The 24544-nt window shown below is 40.7% G+C and overlaps 1 protein-coding gene and 1 long non-coding RNA gene across 3 annotated transcripts in view; one reads left to right on the forward strand and one right to left on the reverse strand.

Moving 5' to 3' along the window:
• The window catches only part of POLE4 (DNA polymerase epsilon 4, accessory subunit), a 150495-nt gene that overhangs the window by 84960 nt on the left and 40991 nt on the right, over window positions 1–24544 (reverse strand). The window contains exon 4 of one of the 2 annotated variants that reach the window (XM_063695753.1): window positions 11855–11991. The exons of the other annotated variant lie outside the window; for it this stretch is intronic. Coding sequence (XP_063551823.1) covers window positions 11900–11991 — 92 coding nt within the window. The 3' untranslated portion in view covers window positions 11855–11899. Of the gene's footprint in view, window positions 1–11854; window positions 11992–24544 lie in introns of those variants that run through there. 2 annotated transcript variants of the gene reach the window in all.
• Window positions 1716–22034, forward strand: LOC134756780 (uncharacterized). Its single transcript, XR_010129937.1, has 3 exons — window positions 1716–1901; window positions 13047–13101; window positions 15820–22034. It is a non-coding gene; the product is annotated as an uncharacterized lncRNA (long non-coding RNA).

Below are 24544 nucleotides of genomic sequence, written 5' to 3' on the forward strand. Positions count from 1 at the left end.
TGGCGTGATCTCGGCTCACTGCAACCTTTGCCTCCTGGGTTCCAGCGATTCTCCTGCCTCAGCCTCCTGTGTAGCTGGATTTACAGGCATCTACCACCACACCCAACTAATTTTTGTATTTTTAGTAGAGATGGTGTTTCACTATGTTGGCCAGGCTGGTCTCAAACTCCTGACCTCAGGTGATCCCCCCACCTTGGCCTCCCAAAGTGCTGGGAATACAGGCGATATATAAAATGTTTTAGGGCCAGCCCCAGTCATTCACACCTGTAATCCCAGCACTTTGGGAGGCAGAGGCAGGAGGATCACTTGCAGCCAGGAGTTCGAAACCATCCCGGGCAATATAGCAAACCCTTGTTCCCTCTACTCCCCCTCTCTCTAATAAAAAGTGAATAAAGCTTTATAATATATGTATTAGTCATTTATAATTTCTCCTTTCTGAATTTTCCATCTTCTTGTTCTTTGTTCATTGAGATCTCAGAATTTTTTAAATCATTTTTATGAGGGCTTAAATGATTAAAACTTATAATCCCCATTTGTTGTTTTCCTTTTCATTTTTACATCGTTTTTGAAGAGAGGAAAATTTAAAACTTTATGTAATCAATTCTATGTGTTTTTTCTTTGTAATTCCTTCTGTTTTCTACTGGGGGGATTTTTTTACCTATTTAAAAATTAAATACATAATCTCTTCCTTGCTGGTTTTTTTCAAGTTTTTTTTTAAAGCTTTGCATACACTTTTAAGTGAGGTTCTAAGTTAACTGCTTTTGAAAATGGCCAGTTTTCTCAACACCAGTTATTAAACAATTCATGTCTTTGTAATAGATTTGTGATGACTCATTTGCTACATTTTAAGCTATTTAGTCTTCTAGAGTGTGCATCTATTCTTTATCACATGGTCTTAATTCAGTACCATGAAACTTTGTTACATTTTTATAGTCTTTTCATATATTATATTCACATCTAGTAAGGTAAGCCCTTCCTATATTACTTCTTGCTTAAATATTTTAAGAGTATTTCTCATGTTTTAATAATTTTTATCTCATTGCAAAAATAAATACGAATTTTTATTTCAAAAATGCAACACGAAAGTAGAAAGCTTTTAGTTAACTTTAGATAATTGTTTAAATTCCTTTTAAATTTCTATCACTATTCTAATTGCGTCTATATGATATCCACAGATTAATTTGGGAAACCAACATCTTCAAAACATAGAAAAAGCTCCTCATTTGTTGTTGTATGGTTTTCAGGAACACTTTTTGACTTTCTTCATATAGATCCAGTGTATTTCTTGTCAATTTTATTCCTAAGTATTTTATAGTTTCATGGTATTTAAATATAATATTTTTTTCTATTTTATTTGTACCTGGTGTTCAGTGTTGGCATGTTGAAAAGCTATTACTTTGTACATAGTTATGTTGTAGCTGGTCATATAGGTTTTCAATTAATTTTCTTACACTTCCTAGAGAAACGATCATATTCTCTAGCAAACAAAAATAATGACCTATTTTTGTAAATAAATTTATGGTTCTTTTTGTGCTGCTTTTCAGTTCTTGCTTCACCACAGCCCCTAGCACAGTGTTGTGTAATCCACAGTCCACAGGGCCCTAGCATTCCATGAATTTGAAAAATGCTGGATCCTTTATCTCCCTCTCGTAGGTTCTCTACTTACATTTGAGTGTTGAGGGCTTTGAAAAGTCATGTGGTAAAGAATCCTAGCTAAACTTATTCAACCTTTCATCACTATTATACATCCACTAATATGCAAAACATCCACTAATATGCCTCAGGACAATGGCAGTCCTGTCTCCAACACCCCCATGCCACAGCCTGTGTTCTCTTATCCTTTCCTACCCAGACCTTCCACAGCCACCACTGCTTGGAAAACCTGTGTTACTGGATTGAAGGTAGGGTAATTCTGCATAATCTCCTAAACAATGCTGAAAAACAGCTGTGATAAAAAAGGCATCCTTTGATTCATTAATGTGATGTACAGTATATAGGTAAATCTGCTTGTGTTCTCTTTTCTCTCCTGAACAGACTTGCCAGAAGTTTATATAACTTATTGCTTTTTTTAAGAGCCTACTCTTTGATTTATCAATGCTATACTTTTTGTGGGTTTTAATTCAATAATCACTGTTTTTATATTTATTGTGTTTTCCTCCTACTTTCCTTAAATGTATTTTGCCATCATCTCTTCTAACTTGGGGAGCTAGGTACTTAGTTCATCTATTTTTGTATTTACAACTACATATCAAACTGTATGGAACTTAGCCAAATGCCAACATGCTCCCATTATTAGAGAAAAGAAAGGGAGAAAAAAGAGTAACTCATTAAATTTCAGGCTCATTGCTTTTCTCACAGAATCTAATACATTAATTAAACTTTATCTCAAAAAGAGCTAACATAGATAAAAATAGAGAACTATTGGCTTTTTGAAACAACTTTGAAAAACTAATGAGGTGTGGAGAACTGGAACATCCAGAGTCCCTTCAGCTCCAGGCAAATCAAAGTCATGCAACAAGCATAGAAAGAGCTCAGCCAAACTTCATACCCCATCTTCCAGGGCTCTTTTGAAAGTAAAGGTTGGTCTTATACTCAGTTCAAATTTGTCCTACAATTTTGGAGTCTGCTTATTTGGGTTCCTTCCAGAGGCCAATCTTGAGGCAAGAATCCCCAAGCAAAGTATTTTATTGGGGAGGCAATCCCAGATAGCACCATTAGGCGAGTAGGGAAGTGAGATGAGCAAGGAAGGAAGTCAGTGAAAGGATTATTATCAAGCAAACTAATACATAAGCAACTGGAGCTTGATTCTGCTGTGGAACTCCGAGACCAGTGTAGAGCGTGGGCCTCAGGGTTGTCCCACCCCCAGGGTGAGCGGTTGGGGTATTCACATACACCGACTCCTGTCAATCAGTGGAAGGCTGCTGAGGGTAGGGGCGCTGCTGGCCTGCAGCTCCCACAGGAAAAGCCCACAATTTCAGAAATGCAGGCGCTGGCAGTCAGATGTCAGACCAGGGTGCAGTAAGTGGTAAAGGCGAGGGGATAAGACAGCAGCGGAGAGCGATGGGATGGGGAGTGCCCTGGCAGCCATTATAGGGGCATTGGACGTTCTTCTCTTCAACCAGCCATAAATATCTCACCCAGGCTTGAGAACGTGCCTGGAGTTACTTATGGACTAATTTGCTTTCTGAGAGACATAAAAGGGACTTTTTTCTAGGGTTAACCCATGACCTACTATACTCTCATCATCAGAGATGTGCAACAAAGAAGGAGCACAGGTTGTGTCTGACGGTGGACGCTGTCCAGAGATAGTCAAGCTATGTGTGTGGGAGCAAGGGCTGAGGATGGTAAAGTGAGGAGACTTCAGAGGTCCCTGGGGGTGTTGCTAAAGGGATTCAAACTTTAGGGAGTTGAGATGGACTGGGGAACAGAAAGCACAGAGGAGACAAATTACACCTCTGTGCATGACACAGACATGCACAAATATGCACAGACATAAAAAAATCATGACAATTTTATTGTCTTAATAATTGTTTTCCTCTTCTAGGGAGTCCCCTTGCTACAAGATCCTAAACCGTTGTTAAGAAAAATGTCATGTCTCCTATGTGTAGTTCTATCTGGATGACCTTGAGGCAATTTCTTCACTGCTGAATAGGAAGGGAAATAAAAACTGCTTCACCAGGAGAGTAGTTGTAACAACTGATTAGATGAAAGGAAAGCCTTGTGATTAATAAGTGCTCGCTAATAAAAGTAAGTCCTCTTCACAAGAATTTGTTCAGCTTAATTAATGTGACAATCTGTTCTCCAAAGCACAACATAAATGCAATATAAATAAAAAGGATTTGACCCTACTTGTCATTGCCAATTTCCCAATAGTGGAGAATAATAAAATCTACGTTCCAGTCAGCTCTTTATGCAGATAAATTCACTCTCTGAAATGATATCTTGAAAATTAAAATGCATTCTTATCAATATCATGATCTTTTAATAAATGTAGCTTTCTCCCATTCATTAGCTGAGTTTTATAAACTACTTACTACAGGCACAGTACAACAGTCACCAATAGTACTGGCCTTTATTTTGCTGTATGGAACTCTGAGTAGATACTATGAAAATGCTTTTCCTCTGCAGAAAATATATTACCTAGGTCATTGTCACCTGTCTGCATTTTTGACAAATGGCTTCCTCAACTAAAACCCTTACATGCTGCCAGGCACAGTGGCTCACACCTGTAATCCCAGCACTTTGGGAGGCCAAGGCGGGCAGATCACCTGAGGTCAGGAGTTCGAGACCAGCCTGGCCAACATGGTGAAACTCCGTCTCTACTAAAAATACAAAAATTAGCTGGGCTTCGTGGCAGGCGCCTGTAATCCCAGCTACTAGGGAGACTGAGGCAGGAGAATGGCTTGAACCCAGGAGGTTGCAGTGAGCTGAGATCACGCCATTGTAATCCAGCCTGGGAGGCAAGAGCGAGACTTTGCCTCAAAATAAATAAATAAATAAATAAATAAATAAATAAATAAATAAATAAATAAAACAAACTCTTACATGCCAATTTGCAATTCTGTTTTCCTTCCTATTTCTGGTGACAAACAACAGTGTCCCCATAAAACTCCTTCCCTGATTTCAGCTTAAAAGTAGAACCCAGGGAATCACTGTACTAGGCTCAGTGTCTATGCCACTCAGGTCTATGCACATGCCTTGCTTTCTGGCCCTAGAAGTAGCTTATGATCATGGAGCCAGGTCACTGCTGCTGCCACCACAGCCACAGGTTGAGAAGCCCCATGCACAGAGCAGACTAAGAAAGATTGCTGCACCTGCAAACCTGCCAACTTCTGGTGACGTAGCCAGGGGTACGGTGAGGTTACACCCCCTAGAGTGACTTTGATCACTGGTAGACAAAGTGGGGTTGGAGCTGGGAGATAACTTCTTTTCCCTTTCTTCTCCAGGTGGACTATTTGGAAACTCGGAAGGTGTACTATAAAACCACACAATTAGCTGCACTTAAGACTCTGAGACCAGATCAATAATATGCCTCCTTGTATTTCTTTTTTTCTCTTTTCTGTATGTTATGTGGTAAAATGCATATAATACATGTATAAATATATATATAATACATATAGTTAAGTGGCATAAAATTTGCCATCTTATTTCTAAATGTTTACAATACATTAATGTCATCTATGCACACATCATTGTGCAACAGATCTCTAGGACTTTTGCATCTTGCAGAACTGAAACTCTGTTCCCACTGAACAGCAACTCCTCTATCCCCCTCCCTACAGTTCCTGGCAACCACCATTCTGCTTTGTTTCCACTTCTGTTTGACTACTTTAGATACCTCAAGTAAGTGGAATCATGCTGTATGTATTTGTCTTTGCGACTGGCTTATTTCACTTAGCCAGTGTCCTTAATGTTCTCAAGGGTTCATCTGTGTTTTTGCCTATCACATAATTTTCTTCTTTTTTAAGGCTGAATAGTATTCCATCGTGTATATATAGCACATTTTCTTTATTCATTTTTCCATCAATGGACCTGTAGGTTGCTTCCATCTCTTGGCTGTTGTGAATAATGCTGCAATGAACATGGGTGTGCAAATAACTCTTCATGATCCTGTTTTCAATTCCTTTGGATGTGAACCCACACCTCCTTATATTTGCACTGTTTCTTTCCCTACCTCACTTCCTTTTTCCCTCACTCCTGATCCCTGGGGCCTGTGCCAGTAATGTGCTGGTGAATGTTTAATATCTGGCTCTCAAGTGTAGTTCCAATGTAAATGTTGGCTGATATTTTCATTTAAATTAATAATTAAGATGAAAGAGAAAGTACAAAGATGTGTCTGAACTGTACTCGTCATGGCATGAACAATTTCTTTGTTGTATTGGACAATAGTTTTCACATTCTGGAAGAACATTTCAATTTTACATAGTATTCCTAATATAATGGCTCCAAACATGACATGCTTTTAAGTTTAATTTGTAATATTAACATTTTCTTCTTTACTTTCTTAACTCTATACAATCAACAAGACAAATCAAGCCCTGATTTGTAGCCTTTGCCTCTATCTGTGATGTACAGTACTCCCAAAATGTCTGATTTCAACCTAACAACATAATGTTACTGGAAGTGGAGTTGCTCTGATAACACATTTTTTTGGTATATCCATAATAAATGTAAATAACCTCAAAAGCATAGATAATAGAAAAATATAGTCAAATAATTAGGGAGTCATGAGTTTTGGGTATTTATTGCTTTTGTTTTTAATATAATTTCTTCTAATTGTACGTTTATGTAATTTAATTATTAAAAATTAAATGGCTGTGTTTAACAACAATCTCTGAAAATTAAATGATCAGCTTTTGTGAGGCAGTTCAAGCTAGCTCTAGCACACCACTGGTCTGCATTCCTAAACAAAATATAAAGCCATAAGCTTTTCTTCTCCAGCTTTATTTAGGTAAAATTAACAAATAAAAATTATGTGTAGGCTAGGTGCAGGGGCTCATGCCTGTAATCCCAATACATTGGGAGGCCAAGGTGGGAGGATCACTTGAGGCCCAGAATTTGAGACCAGACTGTGCAATATAGAGAGACTTCATCTCTACAAAAAATTTAAAAATGAGCCAGTTCGTGATGGGTGCCTGTAGTCCCAGCTACTCAGAAGGCTGAGGCAGGAGGATCACTTGAGCCCAGAAGGTCGAGGCTGCAATGAGTCATGATCATACCACTGCTCTCCAGCATAGCTGGCAATAGAGCAAGACCCTGTCTCAAAAAATAAATAAATAAATAAAACTATATATATTTAAGGTATACAATGTGATGCTTTGATATGTACATACATTGTGGAATGATTACCACCACTATCACGCTAATTAACATATACGTTATCTTAGTTATTATTGTGTGTAGCAACATTTAAGATTACTCTTTCAGCAAATTTCAAGTATACAATCCAGCATTGGTTACTAGAGTCACTGTACTATGCATTAGACCTCCAGAACTATTCATGCTGCCTAACTGAAACTCTGTACCCTTGACCAACATCTCTGCATTTCTCCCAACTCCCAGCCCCTGGAAACCACCATTCTACTCTTTGCTTCTATAAGTTTGACTTTTTTAGATTCTACCTAACCATGAGATCATGCAGCATTTGTCTTTCTGTGCCTGGCTTATTTAACTTAGCTTAATGTCCTCCAGGTTCATTCATATTGTCACAATAGCAGAATTGTCGTCTTTTTTAAGGCTGAAGAATATTCCGCTGTAGATATACATGTACAGTTTCTTAATCCATTCATCCATTGATGGACACTTAGGCTGATTCCACATTTTGGTTATTGTGAGTAATGCTGCAATAAATATGGAAGCACAGATATCTCATTGAGATACTGATTTCATTTCCTTTGAAATACCATAGAAGTGGGATTGCTGGATCATATGGTATTATATGTTTAAATTTTGAGGCACTTCCATACTGTTTTTCATAATAGCTGTACTAATTTGCCTTGCAACCAACTGTGTACAAGGGTTCCCTTTTCTCCACATTCTCATCAAGACTTGTTATCTTTTGTCTTTTTGATAACAGCCATTCTAACATGTTTGAGGTGATATCCCATTGTCATTTTGATTTGCGTTTCTCTGATGCTTAGTGACATTGAGCACCCTCTCATATAACTGTTGGCCATTTTTATGTTTTCTTTGGAAAAATGTTTATTTGGGTCCTTTGCCCATTTTTAATCAGGTTGTTTCTTTGCTATTGAATTGTGTAAGTTCCTGAAGTATTTTCGATATTAACCCCTTATCAGATGCATGGCTTACAAATATCTTCTCCCATTCATAGGTTGTCTCTTCACTTAGTTGATTGTTTCATTTCCTGCACAGGAGAAGCTTTTTAGTTTGAAGTAATCCCATTTGGATGTAATCACATCCAAAAAATCATTTCTAAGACCAATGTCAAGAAGTCCTGTGTTTTTTTCTACTAGTTTTACAGTTTGGGGTCTTATGTTTAAGTCTTAATCCATTTCGAATTGAATTTTGTAAATGGTATGAGATAAGGGTCCAGTTTCATTCTTCTGCATGGGGAGATCCAGTTTTCCCAAAACCATTTATTGAAGAAACTATCCTTTCCCCATGTGTGTTCCTGACACCTTTGTCAAAGATCAATGAATCATAATCATGTGAGTTTATTTCTGGGCTTTGCTTTCTGTTCTGTTCCACTGACTTATGCATCTGTTTTTATGCCAGTAACATGCTTTTTTGATTACTATAGCTTTGTTGTATATTTTGAAATCAAGTAGTGTGATGCTTCCACTTTTGTTCCTTATGTTCAAGATTGCTTTGGCTACTCTTGGCTTTTTGTGGCTCCATATAAACTTTAGTATTGTTTTTTCTATTTCTGTGAAAAAATGTCATTAGAACTTTGATAGGGATTGCATTAAATCTGTAGATTGCTTTGGGTAATATAGACACTTGAACAATATTAATTCTTCCAATTCATGAACATAGGATATTTTTCCATTTATTTGTGACTTCTTGGATTTCTGTCATCAGTTCTTTATAGTTTTCAATGTATAGAGCTTTCACCTGCTTGGTTAAATTTATTCCAAATTTTTTTATGCTCTTATAAATGGAATCATTTTCTTAATTTCTTTCAAGGGCTAGTTCCTTGTTAGTGTATAGAAACTAATGTATAGTTCATGTATAGCTACTAATTTTTTGTATGTTAATTTTGTATCCTGCCACTTTACTTAATTTGTTTATTAGTTCTAGTAGCTTGGGGGTAGAGCTTTTTTGGGTTTTCTATATATAAGATCATGCCATCTGCAAGCAGAGAAAATTTTAGTTTTCTTTTCCAATTTGGATGCCTTTTATTTCTTTTTCTTGCCTAATTGCTCTGGTTAGGACTTCAATACTACGTTAAAGAAGATGTGACCAAAGTGGGCATCCTTATCTTTTTCCTGATCTTAGAGGAAAGGCTTTCAGCTTTTTACTGTTGTGTATGGTGTTAGCTGTGGGGTTGTCATATATGGCCTTTATTATGTTGAGGCATATTTCTTCTACGTCTCCTTTATTGAACATTTTTATCATAAAAGGATGCTGAATTTTGTCAAATGTTTTTGCTGTCTCTATTTAGATGATCATATGATTTTTATCCTTCATTTTGTTAATATGGTGTATCACATTTATCAATTTGCATATGTTAAACCATTCTTACATGCTTGGAATAAATCCCACTTGTTCATGGTGTAAGATCCTTTTAAGGTGTTGTTGAATTCAGTTTATTAGCTACACCATAAACTTTTACCTTGGGTTCTGCTTTCTAGGCAAATAGACTATGAGAAATACCCTCAAAACAATTGTGAAACACTTTATTCTTTCTTATTAGTTTAGCCTTTTCTTCCCCCATTTATCTACTTATTAAAAAGGAAAAGAGAGAGAAAAAAAAACCCACAGCACTCAACAGTAGCCAAAACCCTCATAATCCTCCTCAAATATTTTATTCTTCATAAAGCCCCTGGAACCTTTATACCATTCTGAGGCAAAGAAGGGCTGAAGGAGAAAGCCCTACAGTACAATTCCCCTCTCATCCAACAGGATGGGGACTCAGAGTTGGTTTTATTTTATTTAAATTTACAAGGTTGTGCCTTTGTTCACAGAGCACAGCCCCCTCCTGGTCTGTCCCTGCTTCCATCACTTAACCCCATAACAAATAGGGAGGGTGGCAGGGGACTATCAGAGAACCATAAAGGAGGAATGCCAAAATTAAGAGTCTGTGTCCCCTCCCATTTGGAAATGTTGGTCCTTGGATTTTCCTCTCATGATCAAATCATCTCCATTGGAAATCTTGTTGACCCCTTGTAAGGTGCAACCCGTTCGTGAGCAGTGCAAGATTCCACACTCTCACATTTTTATCACAAAGTATCTCTAGGATGTCCACATGAATTCCCCAATCCCAGCCCTCAGAAGATGATGAGATGAGGAGCAAATTTTGTAAATTTCAGAGAATGCCACATTCTCTGAAGCCCTCCTGCCTGTCAGTGTCCAGACTCCCACTGCATGCCTTTGCCACCAGTTGCTAATTGCCTGCTCCTGTACTTGCATTTCAGAAGGTGGCCTGTTGCTCACTCAGCAACTCCAGACCAGCTTCAGACTGGGAAAGCCAGTACACATTTCTCCTGTCAGGTGGACTAAATCACACTTTCTTCAATCACATCTGAAACCTTTCCAATTTAATTTTTTCTTGGGTACTCTCTCTCAGCCCTAGGGTACTATGTAGTTTCCTTATATCTTATAGTGATTCTTTTTTTTTTTTTTTTTTCACTCTGTCGCCCCGGCTGGAGTGCAGTGACACAATCTCAGCTCATCGCCTCCTGCGTTCAAGCGATTCTCCTCTCTCAGCCTCCCCAGTAACTGGGACAAAAGGTGTGCGCCTCCCAGCTAATTTTTGTATTTTTTGTAGAGATGGAGTTTCACCATGTTGGCCAGGCTGGTCTCGAACTCCTGACCTCAAGTGATCCACCCACCTCGGCCTGCCAAAGTGCTGGGATTACAGGTGCAAGCCACCGTGCCCAGCCTCTTTTTATCATATTTAATAATTCTCATATTAAGCTTCTGTTTAAGCTACTGTGTTTTACATCACTTGATTTGATCTAGACTGCTACAACTAAGAACAACTTCACTAACATCTTTTCCTAAGAATTGGGGAGGGCTGGAGACTCAGGCCATCCCTGAGAGGTGGGTCAGGAGGAAATTCCAGTTCTGCAGGCAGCAGCAGATCCCGAAGGCACCCTCTCTAGCCAGCACCTACTTTTAACACGGACCTTCTGCCACATCACAACCTTTTCAGGTGGATGCAGCTTGCTAAGTATGAACATAGCCACAGAGCTCAGTACCCCATTCTTAATGCCGCACTATTTCTCTTCCATTCCCATACAAAAATCCTATATCTCTTAAAGCTCACACCACAGGTTTTCATCTCCCTCGGGATGTGAGGAAAGATCATCTTCTGACATCTCTCACCCACTGAGCATCCAGAGTTGTCAGCTGATCTGACTGATTATTTTGGCAAACCTTTCTTCTTTCACCTCTCTGAGTACATCCTTTCTTTGGCCCTTGATTTGTAACATTTCCCACATCCCAACACAGAAAAGTGGTTAAGGTTGTGGGCTCTCCAGCCTATGTGTGTGGTTCGAGCCCCACCTCTGACTAGCTCTGTGACTTTAGATACGCTACTTCACCTCTCTCTGCCTCAGTGCCTTCACACATGTAGTGGGTATGAAATAGTAGCACCTATATCATGGGACTGGTAGAGGAGTTAATGCATTTAAAGTACTTTGATCTCCTGGCCCACAAGTGCCCAGTAAGTTTAGCTAACATTGTGATTCATTTTATAATCATCTTCATGGGTAGTTTTGTTTTGGTTTGTTTTGTTTTGTTTGAGATGGAGTCTGGCTCTGTCACCCAGGCTCGAGTGCAGTAGCACGATCTCGGCTCACTGCAACCTTCACCTCCTGGGTTCAAGCAATTCTCCAGCCTCAGCCTCCAGAGTAGCTGGGATTACAGGCATGCACCACCACACCCGGCTAATTTTTTGTATTTTTAGTGGAGACAGGGTTTCACCATGTTGGCCAGGTTGGTCCCGAACTCCTGACCTCAGGTGATCCACCCTCCTCGGCCTCCCAAAGTGCTAGGATTACAGATGTGAGCCACCATGCCCGGCCTTCGTGGGCGTTTTTATCATTCATACAGGTGAACCATTCCACACATCAGCCTTACCGTTTGACTATCTTAGCTCTATAGATTCCCCCACCCCACTCTGATTAGGCTGCCATAACAAAATACCACAGATTGAGTGGCTTAAACAACAGACACTTATTTGCCCACAGCTCTGGAGGCTAGAAGTCCATGATCAAAATGCGAACCAATTCGGTTTCTGGTGAAGGCTCTCTTCCTGGCTTATAGCTGGCCATCTTCTCTCTTTGTCCTTGTATGGCCTTTCCTCTGTGCATGTGGGGAGAGAGAGAGAACTCTTGAGTGTCTCTTTCTCTATAAGAACTTTATGTTTCCAGGCCGGGAGCAGTGGCTCACGCCTGTAATCCCAGCATTTTGGGAGGCCAAGGCAGGCGGATCACGAGGTCAGGAGATGGAGACCATCCTGGCTAACACGGTGAAACCCATCTTTACTAGAAATACAAAAAAATTAGCCGGGCATGGGGGCAGGTGCCTGTAGTCCCAGCTACTCGGGAGGCTGAGGCAGGAGAATGGCGTGAACCCGGGAGGCAGAGCTTGCAGTGAGCCAAGATTGCACCACTGCACTCCAGCCTGGGCAACAGAGCTAGACTCCGTCTCAAAAAAAAAAAAAAAACTTTATGTTTTCCCATTAGAGCCTTATTTAATTAGGGTCTCACCCTTTAAATTAACCTTAAGTGTCTCCTTAAAGACACAATAATGAGGGACCCTTATTGGGGTTAACTGACCTCATTTAACCTTAACTACCTCCTTAATGGCCCAATATCCAAATACACTCACGTTGGATGGTATAGGGCTTTGACATATGAATTCGGCAGGGGTTGCTATTCAGTCCATAACAGGCACACACTTCCAAAGTGCACCCTGGAACATGTCATTTTTCTGGAAACGTTAACACCAGCCATGATTTCCTGTCCTTCAAGCTCTCCAGTGCCCTTATTCTCACTGCATCTGCTCTCTGACTTGCCTGGGTCCTTCCATTTCTCTCTGTCATCACCTCCTCAGTTCCCTACTCTGCTCATTCTTTTCCCCTCTTACATTGGACCCATAATTGACACTCCATGAACCCCTGGTTAGGCATTTTAGGATACCTATTGCATCACCTCTTCCGGGCATCCCCAAGAAATGTGTGTTTGAATCTTCAGGTGGGTTTCACAACCACATCCTATTCCCCAAGTGTTGAAATGATGCCCAACAGGATGTCACCCATTTGGGAAGGAGGACCTCTAGAATACGCAGAGATGGGCAGCAATCCTGGATCCATTGGATACTACAATAGTTCATCTCTCAATTCCCTGCCAGGACAGCAGCACGAGAAAAACAGCTGAGGAGAGAACTTGCCCTCACCATCCCATGTTGCCAGTGAGTAGAATGGGCTCTCTAATCCCTGCTACTTCTTAATTGTCCTGCTGCTGGACAAATTCCGAATCATGCTAAATGTTTATCTGTTTTCTTTCCACCTCCTATTCACCCTCAATCAGCTTCTCTCAACCTCACTTTCCCCATATGTAAAAATTCAAAAAGAGACATCGCTTAGGAGAGAAATAAAAATTATAATAGAGAATACATATATAAATAATACCTGAAACTTAATAGCCCCTTAATGCTAGTTCTTGCCCCATTTATTAACCATTTGCATTTTATGTACTTATTATGTATTATAAGGGACATATAATAACTTTACATTGGGTGGATATAAAAAGAAAAAACTACCAATAATTCTACCACCTTAACACAGCTATTTCCCATTTTATGTATCTTTGATTATATGAGCATATATTTTTAGGGCACTACAGTTAAGTGTGCATAAAATTTTATATCATTACTTTCCTATGTTGCTGTCATCTCTGTAATTAAAATTTTCCTGACTTCATAATATTTGATCAGGGGAATGCAATATGAGTTAATCATCCTTCTATCATTGAGTAGTTAAGTTGGTTCCAATGTTTTCCTATGATAGAATGGGCTTGCAGTAAACAATTTTGTGTTTATTACTTTTTTCCCCTTATTTGGGATTTTTCCTTCTGACTTACTCCTGGAAGTGAAATCTCTGTGTCACAAACTGTAAATATTTTTTGAGCTCCTGGTGCATTTGGCCTAGTTGCCTCCCAAAGCATTTCCAGCAGTGTCCACTGCCACCAGTAGTGACCGAGAGGGAGTAGTGGCTTTTTTTTTTTTTTGAGACAGCGTCTTGCTCTGTCGCCCAGGCGGGAGTGCAGTGGTGCAATCTCAGCTGACTGCAACCTCCGCCTCCCGGGTTCAAGCAATTCTCCTGCCTCACCCTCCCAAGTAGCTGGGACTACAGGCGTGTGCCACCACGCCCAGCTAATTTTTTGTATTTTTTTTTTTTTTTAGTAGAGATGGGGTTTCACCATGTTAGCCAGGATGGTCTCAATCTCCTGGCCTCGTGATCTGACCACCTTGGCCTCCCAAAGTGCTGGGATTACAGGCATGAGTCACTGTGCCTGGCCAACAGTGGCATTTTAAAAAGGACATTTGTTATTCTCCAGGTGTATGTGCCTAGTTATCTAAAGAATTTAAAACCAAGAATGGTCAACTCCCTCAGGCTACTTGACCCAAAGGGGAAGGCAGTGAGCATATAGCTTTATTTTCATGTACTATTTTTTCTAAAATAATTGCTCTCCAGAGATAGACCATCCCTTGCCTCTCTTTGTTGTTACAGCTTCCTTTTCCATGTCAATCCTGAATTCTCATCATATCCAGCCAGGCACAGGCTCTCTCATTAATCATGTAAACAGGACAGCTGTGGACAGTATTTCAATCTCATGGATGCTCCTGCTGCTCATAACACAGTTTTATTTTTGCTGGACTAAATTCCAGAGGAAGAGAGACATGAACAAGGGAGCAGGTGAACAAGACCTCCTCACCCAGTAACACCTTAGTGGGATCCCCAGGATCCAGGAACAGAGGCTTACCCTTGCCAAGTCCCAAAAGTCAATTTTGCCTGATCTCCAGCACTACGGGAAAGCCACAAAAAAAAAGGTGGATTTGCCCAAACCAAATCCAGGCAAAGTGGTGATTTTTTTAAGTAATGATTAGAGCATGGGGATAATGTATAAATTTGAGACATTGTGTACCAAAAAGAACCTGAGCAAGGGAAACAGTTCATAACTGAGTCAATCAATCTGAAGAGATGGAGAGAAACAGAAGTTCTTGATTTGGTAACCTGGTAAGATGGAGAGCCAGGCAGCTAAAGACTGAGGAGTAGAAACATGAGTAGATGGAAAAGGGAGGAGCTTGCATAACGGGGAGTAGAGTGCCATGGTCGTATTGAACCCTGTGCTAAGGGTGCAAGGACACGATGGGATTAGAAGGTTCAGCGAGAAGGACATTCAGGGTGAAGATGGAGAGGGTATTTGTAGCAGCAGCAGCTTCCCTCCAGTGCCCAGGCAGTATGCTACCTCTGGCTTCAGTCTGCGGGTCATCAGAGGTGAATGCAGATGTGCAGGGTTTGGGCTGAGGTCCCACTGGGATTCAGACCAGGAGCCCCAGCCTGAAACCAGAGTCCCTGGGAAAATATGGAAGCCAAAGAGCTCCAGCTGCAGCTGGTGAGGATGGGGTACAGCAGGGGCAGGTGTGCAACTGGGCAGTGTGGCCCCTTCCAAAGCCACCACATCCCCAACACAGAGTGTGGCTGCATGCCTGTGTGCCTATGTGGAGATGAGGGAGCATGACCATGACGTTTTGGTAAGGTATTGTTCCAGGGAAGTTCTGGAATATTCATGAATATACCATCCCTTGGTTGCCTGAGCCTGGCCTGATCTTGGGGGCAGAGGTCAAGGCAGGCAGTGTCTTGAGTGTCAGAGGAAGAGCACCACTCAGTGACCTGAGGGGCCACACTGTGGTTGGACCCAGGTAACGCATATAGGTGTGAGCCTTGCACACCAACACACGGAGCCACCCACTCTGGCCTTAGACAGGCATCTCCTAAAGTACCCCAGGAGGCCTGGAACCTCCTTGATTGATTCTGGGGTGCTTACGTGTCCCAGTTCTGTAGTTGTAGGCAGGAGGTTTGTGAGGAATTTCCCAGAAACAAGTTGCCTTGCTCTCTCTTTCTAGGATGGAGCATCTGCCTATTGGTTCGGCCTGCCTGAAACTCAGCAGATGGCGCACAGTTCCCAGCTGGTGAGCACTCCAGTGGGAATTGGACAGAGAAAGCTAATCAGCCGGGAAGAAGTGGTTGGCGTTAAATAGGAGAATTTGCTCTGAAGCACCCAGGTCACCCATAATGCAATCATTCCCCTCCTCATGGTGAAAGTCAAAACAGCAGAGATTTTCTTAGCTATTCCCAGTCCTCAGGGGCTTCTTCTTCATATGCAAGAGCTTAGCTTGTAAGGTGGATTTCTTTTCTTTTAGGAAATTTTGAGGTTGTGGTGAGGGCATATCTGTCAAGTGAAGTATTTACTCATTAGACATCTCTGCCATACCCCAGACACTGCGACAGTTTATCAGTTTAAATGCATTTGGTTACGAGTGACAAAATCTCTGGCTAACAAGGCTTGAATGATGAAGATATTTAATTATCTCACAGAACCCAAAGTCTGGACATAGTGCCAGAATTGTTACAGCAGCTCAACCATGGCGGCAGGAGCCCAAGATCTTCCCATCTCTCCCCTCTGCTCCTCTCAGTGAGTAAGCCATGTATTCCAATGCCTTCCACATCCCCAAGCATCACAACCTTGTACAACCTCCTAAAGAGGGAGAAAAGGATCAGAGACAAGAGTTTCCACTCACATGGACTTCTCTTTTCACCAAGGGATTAGATCTTTCCAGAAGCCCTCAAAAGACTAGGGCTGGATCACATGGCCATCTGTACATCAATCACTGGCAAAGGAGGATAGAACTACTTCATTGGCTTAGACCACTGTGGTTCATTCCTTGAAGATGAGCACAATATCCTGAGAACAGAACTGAGATTCAGTCATTAAAGAGGAGGTAGAGGCCTGGTGTAGTGACTCATGCCTGTAATCCCAGCACTTTGGGAGGCCGAGGAGGGAGGTTCACCTGAGGTCAGGAGTTTGAGACCACCCTGGCCAACATGGTGAAACACCCTCTCCACTAAATCCAAAAATTAGCTGGGCACCGTGGTACCCGCCTGTAATCCTAGCTACTTGGGTGGCTGAGGCAGGAGAATCACTTGAACCCAGAAGGCAGAAGTTGCAGTGAGCCAAGATGGCACCATTGTACTCCAGCATGGGCAACAGAGTGAGACTCCATTTCAAAAAAAAAAAAAGAGGAGGTAGAAATAGCTGGTGGGAGGCTACCTCTAGTGTTTGCCACAGCCAGGCATGAGGGAGATAGTGATGAATAAGATAGGCATAGTCTCTGCCCTCATGGAGCTTACAGTTCAGTGAATAAGATAGACAAGAAACAACCCCTAAATATATGATTTAAAATTGCTCTGATCACTATGAATGAAAAGCTGGGGCTTATGAAACAAAATCTCATTGAGATTAGAAGGTAAGGTAGCCTCCATCACTCATTACATTCATCTTTCATTGTGGCCACAGGGTGGTTTCCTAAGTAAGCCACCTGTTTCAGACCAGGTTCTCCAGTTCGAATCTGCGGTAGCAGGCAGAATAATGTCCCCCGCCTAAGACATGCATGCCCTAGTTCTTAGAACCTGTGAAACATTACCTTACATTGCAAAAGGGACTTTGCATATGTGATGAAGTTAAGGATCTTGAGATGGGGAGGTGATCCTGGATTACCTGGTTGGGCTCAATGTAATCACACATGAGTCCTTATGAGAGAGGCAGGAGGGTCAAAGGGAGAGATGTTATGGTAGAAGCAGAGGTCAGAGTGATGCAGCCTCAAGCCAAGGACTGTGGGCAGCATCTAGAAGCTGGAAAAGGCCAGGAACAGATTCTCTCCTGTAACCTCCACAAGGAACACATTTCTGCTGACACCTTAATTTTAGCCCCATAAGATACATTTTAGACATCTGAGCCCCAAAACTGTGAGATAATAAATTGGTATGGTATCAAGCCATTAAGTTTGTGGTAATTTGTTACAGCAGCAACCAAAAACAGGGTTACATCCAGTGAGTCCCAGTTCAAACTCATAACATCTGCATGCACCTATGCATACCTGTAGATGAAAACCACAGGGAACCTGGGGGAGGAGCAATGTCAATCATTTTGAACAACTTTAATCTAAGGGTAGGTGACATAAAATGAGTTGCTGCAATATTTTTATGAATCCTTCCTCCTCCTCCCTCTTAAGGGACATATTGGGAGGCTTAGTGTTTTCTGAGTACTCTCTAAAATATAATCTGAGTTCATTATATTGGGGTTCTCTCTAAGCTGAACTTCCCAAGTGCCCATCATCTGCTGTGCATAATAGAGAGCATGCCTTAAGATTGTAGGCTTCCTCTCAGAGAAACATAGAAACAGCTAACAATATTTTTCAGCAATTCTTGAGAGCTGGTGCTGGTGCTGAAATAATCTGTATCGGGAGGAGGATTCTGCTGTACGTCTCACTTGTGATCTACTAATGCAAGTCAATCTTGAGCCTTCCCTTGAGAGCAGACATGAAGATCAAGAGGTGCTGAGAAAGCCTTTTGTAGGACTCAGGAAGAAAACTCAATGAGACAAAGGCATTCAACCATCATCGTGTGGACAGAGAAACTATTATTATAGCACATGCCTAAAAGAAAGTAAAATAAGATCAAAGGGAATGTTCCAATAAAAATTAAAAATATGATAATATGGCCAGGCACAGTGGCTCACACCTGTACTCTCAGCACTTTGGGAGGGCGAGGCAGGTGGATCACCTGAAGTCAGGAGTTCGAGACCAGCATGGCCAACATGGTGAAACCCTGTCTCTACTAACAATACAAAAAATTAGCTGGGGATAGTGGCAGGCACCTGTAATCCCAGCTACTCAGGAGGCTGAGGCATGAGAATCACTTGAAACTGGGAGGCTGAGGTTGCAGTGAGCCAAGATCGCACCACTGCACTCCAGCCTGGACGACAAAGCAAGACTCTGTCTCAAAATAGAATAAAATAAAATAATAAAATAAAAATTTGATAATATGAAGAAATATAAAATCCCAATGATTTTTTGGTCCTATAAAGGGCCAAAAAGTCATTTTATGAAATTGAAATGGCCATCAAAATCCTCTCCACCCCTTCCTGCCCAGCCCCATTGCCACTGCCTTGGCATAAGCTCTCAACATCTCTTGCTGGTTTTAGCTTTCTCACAAGTCTTTCTCCTGCAGCACTTGCCAGTCCATTCTCCACACTCCTGCCAGAGTGGATTTTAAAAACATGAATCTCATCAAATCACTTCCCTGCTAAAAATAATTTGCTGACTCCCAAGGACAGGCACCTGATAGAAAAAGTATTTTTTACACATGGCACATGTATATTTTTTATACATGTATGAGCTGGTCTACCTCCCACTGCACACTACCTCTTACCCTCAGCCTACATACAGGTCAACCACACTGAGCTGACTGAGCATGCTGTGCTGTTTTAGGACTCCATATATTCACGCATGCCCTTCTACCCGTCAGCAATGCCTGTCCACCCACCCCATCCTAAATCCACCTAGCAAATTTCAACTCATTTGCTAAGACTAAATGCAAACACCACTTTCTTAGTAGTCTTCCCAGCCCATTCAGAGTTGATCTTCACTGGCCATCAGTGCTCATCTCTCCAGTAGCTATTATCACACTGTATTACTCTTGTTTTTATATATGTGCCCTCTTACCCAGACCGTGGGCTTCCTGAAAAAAAGAGCCTGGCTTAGTCAGCATTATATCCCTGGCAGCTAACAAAGTCATGCACTCAATAAATGTGTATTGAAAGCATATGAATTAGAGGTTGTATTTGGCTGCCTGTAACAGTGGCACAAACATAAACTTGTGGGAATTATTTTTCCTCACATACTAAGACTGGAGGTTGGAGGTCCAAAGCTGCTGCATCAGTGCTATGGTGACATCAATGCCCCAGGTACTGTCTATGTTTCTGCTTCTCTTCTTTGAGCTTGGTCATCTCAAGTTGCCTGGTATCTGCTCTCCATTCCAGAAAGGAGGAAAAAGAAGAATGTGGCAAGGATTAAAGGAGCTCTGTCTACATCATGAAGGCAAAACTTTCTAAAATATCCTTGCTAACTTCTACTCATATCTCATTGGCCAGAACTGTATCACACTGCCACCCTTAGCTGCAAGGACAACTGGGAAATGTAGTTTACTAGCTGGGCATATTGCCATTCTGAACAAAATCAGCATTTTCTTAGAAAGAATTAGATAATAAACATTGCATAGGCACTGAGCACAGGACGTGTAAATGGGAGCATGCATGAGAAACTGAGACTTAACAAGGTGCGATTAAGACAGTAACACCTTGGTAAAAGCTATACTCAGAGGTAAAGCTTCTGAGGACCAAGGTATCCAGTCCAGGGTCAAGCACGGAGAACACTTTCTATAGTGGTTCTCCTTCCAGTTGTGGAGGTTTTTTAAAAAAATCAGATGCCCTGGCCCACCCTCATGACACAGAATCAAAATCTCAGAGGTTGGGAATCTAAAATGTAGGTCTACCACCACTGTGTATAACTGATGCAACCATAGGGCATGGTCTGGCAGACACGTGTGGCTTTTGAAAACTGTACAGGTTTTTTTTACTGCATGACCAGGGTTCACCCTCGGCCTTGGATGCTTGCCCTTTGGTTTAAGCCTCAAAGTCAAACCTCAGATAAGAAGATGGGCATATCATGCAGTGGCTAAGGGCATGGGCCCTAGAATCAGACTGTTTCAGCTCCTCCCCTTACTAGCAGTGTGTGTTATCTTAAGGTAGTTGATGTCTCTGTGAATCATTTTATTATCTTCAAAATGAGAATAATAGTCTATATCTCATAGGGTTATTAAGATAATCAAAGAATAATACCAGTATAGAATTTGGGTTATAGTCTGGCACAGAGTAAGCATTCAAAAGATATTTGGTACTGGTGTCTGTACCTAACAGATGCAGATCTGATACCCTAGATCTGTGAGCAAAGAGTGAGGAGATTGTATTCATTTGGTTTGTTGAAGATGCCTTTTACTGGGTTAAAGAAATTCCCTTCTATTTGGTGTTAACTGAGAACTTTTATCACAAATCGGTGTTGAATTTTGTCAAATGCTTTTTCTGCAACTACTGAGATGATAATTTGATTTTTCTCTCTTAATCTGTTAATGTGATTGTTGCATTGATTTTTTAAATGTTAAACCAAACTCACATATCTGGAATTAAACCCCATTTTGGTCATGTTGTTTTATATCTTTTTTTATGTTGTTGGATTTGATTTGCTAATTGTCAAGAATTTTTGTGGCTATGTTCAGAAGGATATTGATCTGTAGCTATCTTTTTTTCTTGTAATGTCAGTCTGATTTTGATATCAGAGTAATGCTGGCCTTATAAAATAAGTTAGAAAATATTCTCTCATCTAATTTCTGAGAGAGTTTATATATACAATTGATATTCTTTCTTCCTTAAATGTTTGCTAGAAATCATCAGCGAAAAAATGTAGGCATGGAGTTTTCTTTGTGGGAATGTTTATAACTATATATTCAATTTATTCACAAATGCACGGCTAGTGATTTTATTCCATTGGAAAAAATGATCTCTGCATCTATGAAGATATGTCACAGTACCTCCTTTACTGTTCCTTGCATGAAACACAATTACATACAACTTGTTGGCCAAGGCTTGCCCCGTGGAAGCACAATGCAAGTTGCAACACCCACTGGGACCCAGGACCTCAGCTTAGATTCCAGCTGAGGTAAAGAGAGACCATTGTCAAGTTGGGCCTGAATATAGCTTCCCTAGCAGTTCGCTTTATGTGGGGGAATGATGAGCCAGGAGGATGAAATTACTCTACTTGGGCCCCAGCTGAAACCACAAGCATGTTTGAGCATGCTGGATATTACACAATTCTGGGGGCCCCGTTTCCATTCAAGATATCGTAGTTTGCATATTTGTTACAAGTTTTCCAGCAGATATCAGGGAAGTCTCTTGAGGAAGACGTGCTGACCTCAACTGACTAGTGAGCCTACAGCATCCTTGAAGAGGATCCTGTGCCTAAGACAGCAGGCAAAGCCAACCAATTCATTTATTCACTGGTCCTACAAATATTTATTGTGTGTCTCCTATGTGTCAGATATCAGTCTAGGAGCTGGTGTTTTCCTGGTGTGTGTTGTTGGAAAAATTATTTTATCTCAAAGTAAACACAGCTATATTACTGAGTCAAAAGCATAATTGATGTAAACTATTAATATTAAAATTTAAAAAAGCATTCAAAAATGGTTAAGTTCCTGTAATTCCAATCGTGGGCCTCCAGGCCTCTTAAGGGTGCACAATCTTTTTCTATTTGGAGAGGTCCTTTACCTTAATGGAACAATTATCCCTTAATTAACAACAACATCAAAAGTTTATGGAAGCCAGTCATCAACTACAGTATATGCTTTTTTTTTCAAGTACACGTGAAACATTTGCCAAAATTAAAAATATACTAGGCCACAAAATAAGTCCCAATCAATTTCAAATGTTTAAAACATGCAGAATATTATTTTCTAACTACAGTGGAATTATTTTAGAAAAAAAGTAATAAAAAGATAATTAGAAAAATCTTACAATTAAGCAATATACTTCTGGTTAAGACTCTTGGGTCCAAGAAGAAATCATAATTATTCTGAACTTAATTAGAATATGACATATCAAAATGTTTAGGATGCAGCTAATGTAGTATTTAGAGGAAAATGTAGAGCTTTAAGAACTTGCATTAGAAAAAAGGCTGAAAATAATCTTAGTATATATTTCAAAAATTATTTAAAAATCAACAAATTAAAATATATTCAAAGCACTTACTGCCTGGTACATTATAAGTACCACATAAGCATTAGCTATCATTCTTACTACCTAGCTTAGGTGGAAAAAAATAAGTACTATATATAGTACGCAGTACCACAACTTACCAAATTCCTTGCACTGGAATTTGGGCTTAAAGCCAATATGTGAAAAAAATAACAATTCTCATTTTATTTTATTATTTTTGACAAATATATGACTGTTTCAGTTCTCCTCTTCTGTGTAACAAACTATTCCAACACTCAGTTGCTTAAAACAATGCCATTTTATCGCACAGAATTTTGTGGGTTGGGAGTTTAGGCAGGGCTTAGCAACCCTCTTCTCATGTGGCTTTATCAAGGCTCATGAGGCTGGAGTCAGCTGCTGAAGAGGCTGGGCTGAAGGTTCAAGATGGCCTTGTCACATGACTAGGCCTTGGTGCCGGCTGTCAGCTAGCACACATTGATTCTTCTCCACATTGCCCCTCTCTCCACATGGTCCAGTTGCTCGTTCTCCAGGATACCTATTACCATGTGGCTCATCTCCAACAGGATAGCCTAGACTTTTCGTGGAGAGTGAGAGGACTAAGAGAGTGAAAACAGAATCTGCAGGGCCTCTTAGGCCTAGCATTGGAAGTTGCACCATGTCACTTTACTTGTGTTCTACTGATCAAAGAAAGTCATAGACCAGTACAGTTCAAAGAGGATGGAAATAGACTGCACTTTTTGATGGAGAAAATTGGCAAAGTCACATTGAAAAAGGAGGAGGGATTGCTGCCCACATCTTTGGAAGCAATACACCACAGGGACCTTAAACAATTTACTCATACTCTCTGCTCCTCAGTTCCACCATCTGTTTGGAGGATAATAATAGTTCTTAAATTAAGAGTGGTTGTTAAAATTAAATAGAAAAAATTATGAAACATTCAGATGTGTCTAGCACAGTGATCCACAAACTCAATGTGTATCAGAATCATCTGAAGGGCTTATTAAAAAGAGATTCCTTGGCCCCACCCTCCAAAAAGTTTTTAATTGAGCAGATCTGGGGCAAAGCCCCAAATTGCATTTTTAACAAGCCCTCAGGTGACACTGCTCTTCTACCAGTCTAATAGGTCAGGTGGAGCACACATCATTGTTAGCTTTTTTTATTTTAAAAGAAAGGAGGAAAAAAGATTATGGACAGCTTTGTTGTTTCCATCCTGAAAGCACAAGGAAGTAAAAGTTATTGTTTTTCCCCACTGAAGGACATAGTTTATGTGTATAAAAAAAAAAACTGTTGTAAAGCAGGACTCAGTGGAAGAGCCTTTGAATGCTGTGGTTTGCTGAGTACCAGTGAAAGAGGAATCATCCCTGAGGAAGCAGGTTTGGAGCTATTGAGTGAGAGATGAATAGAAAGTAGACAGAAAAGGAAGGGAGTGCCTTCCAGGTAGGGGAAATGCATGAAAAGATGTTCATCAGCCACAGTCACTGTGCATGCTGTTTAATTGCATCAATTTTTTAAAAATCAGGCAGTGTGGCAGAAGTGTACAGGAATAGAAGAATATTCATTTCTACCCAATCCCCAGGCCTCAACAGCCCTGTTTCTCTGTTGTAGAATCGGGATGCCCAGCTTTGTCAGCTCCAGGGTACCAGCCAGGCCTCTCCACGTTGTCATGGTAACAGAATCCCCTCATCCCTCTTGTTTTATTCTCACCAACTATTCAAGAGAATGAAATGCCATGACACTAGGATCTCTCCCATCTTTCTATTGAATTTCTTTGGGAACTGCATGTTCTCGGGTGCGATCTGGAAGTTTTCAGGATTGGGGTCTCTTTGATGGGTAACCCTTGTCAGAAATCCATCTCTTTTGTGTTCTGAAGCAACATATAACCTTGCATTTTAGTTATGGGAGAACTTGACTTTGCATTCTAGGTCCCTGTTTTCTGTGACTTTGAATATATTTGTGTTTTCTCAAAG

Source organism: Gorilla gorilla, chromosome 12 (assembly GCF_029281585.2).
Source record: "Gorilla gorilla gorilla isolate KB3781 chromosome 12, NHGRI_mGorGor1-v2.1_pri, whole genome shotgun sequence".
Classification (NCBI taxonomy): Eukaryota; Metazoa; Chordata; class Mammalia; order Primates; family Hominidae; genus Gorilla; species Gorilla gorilla.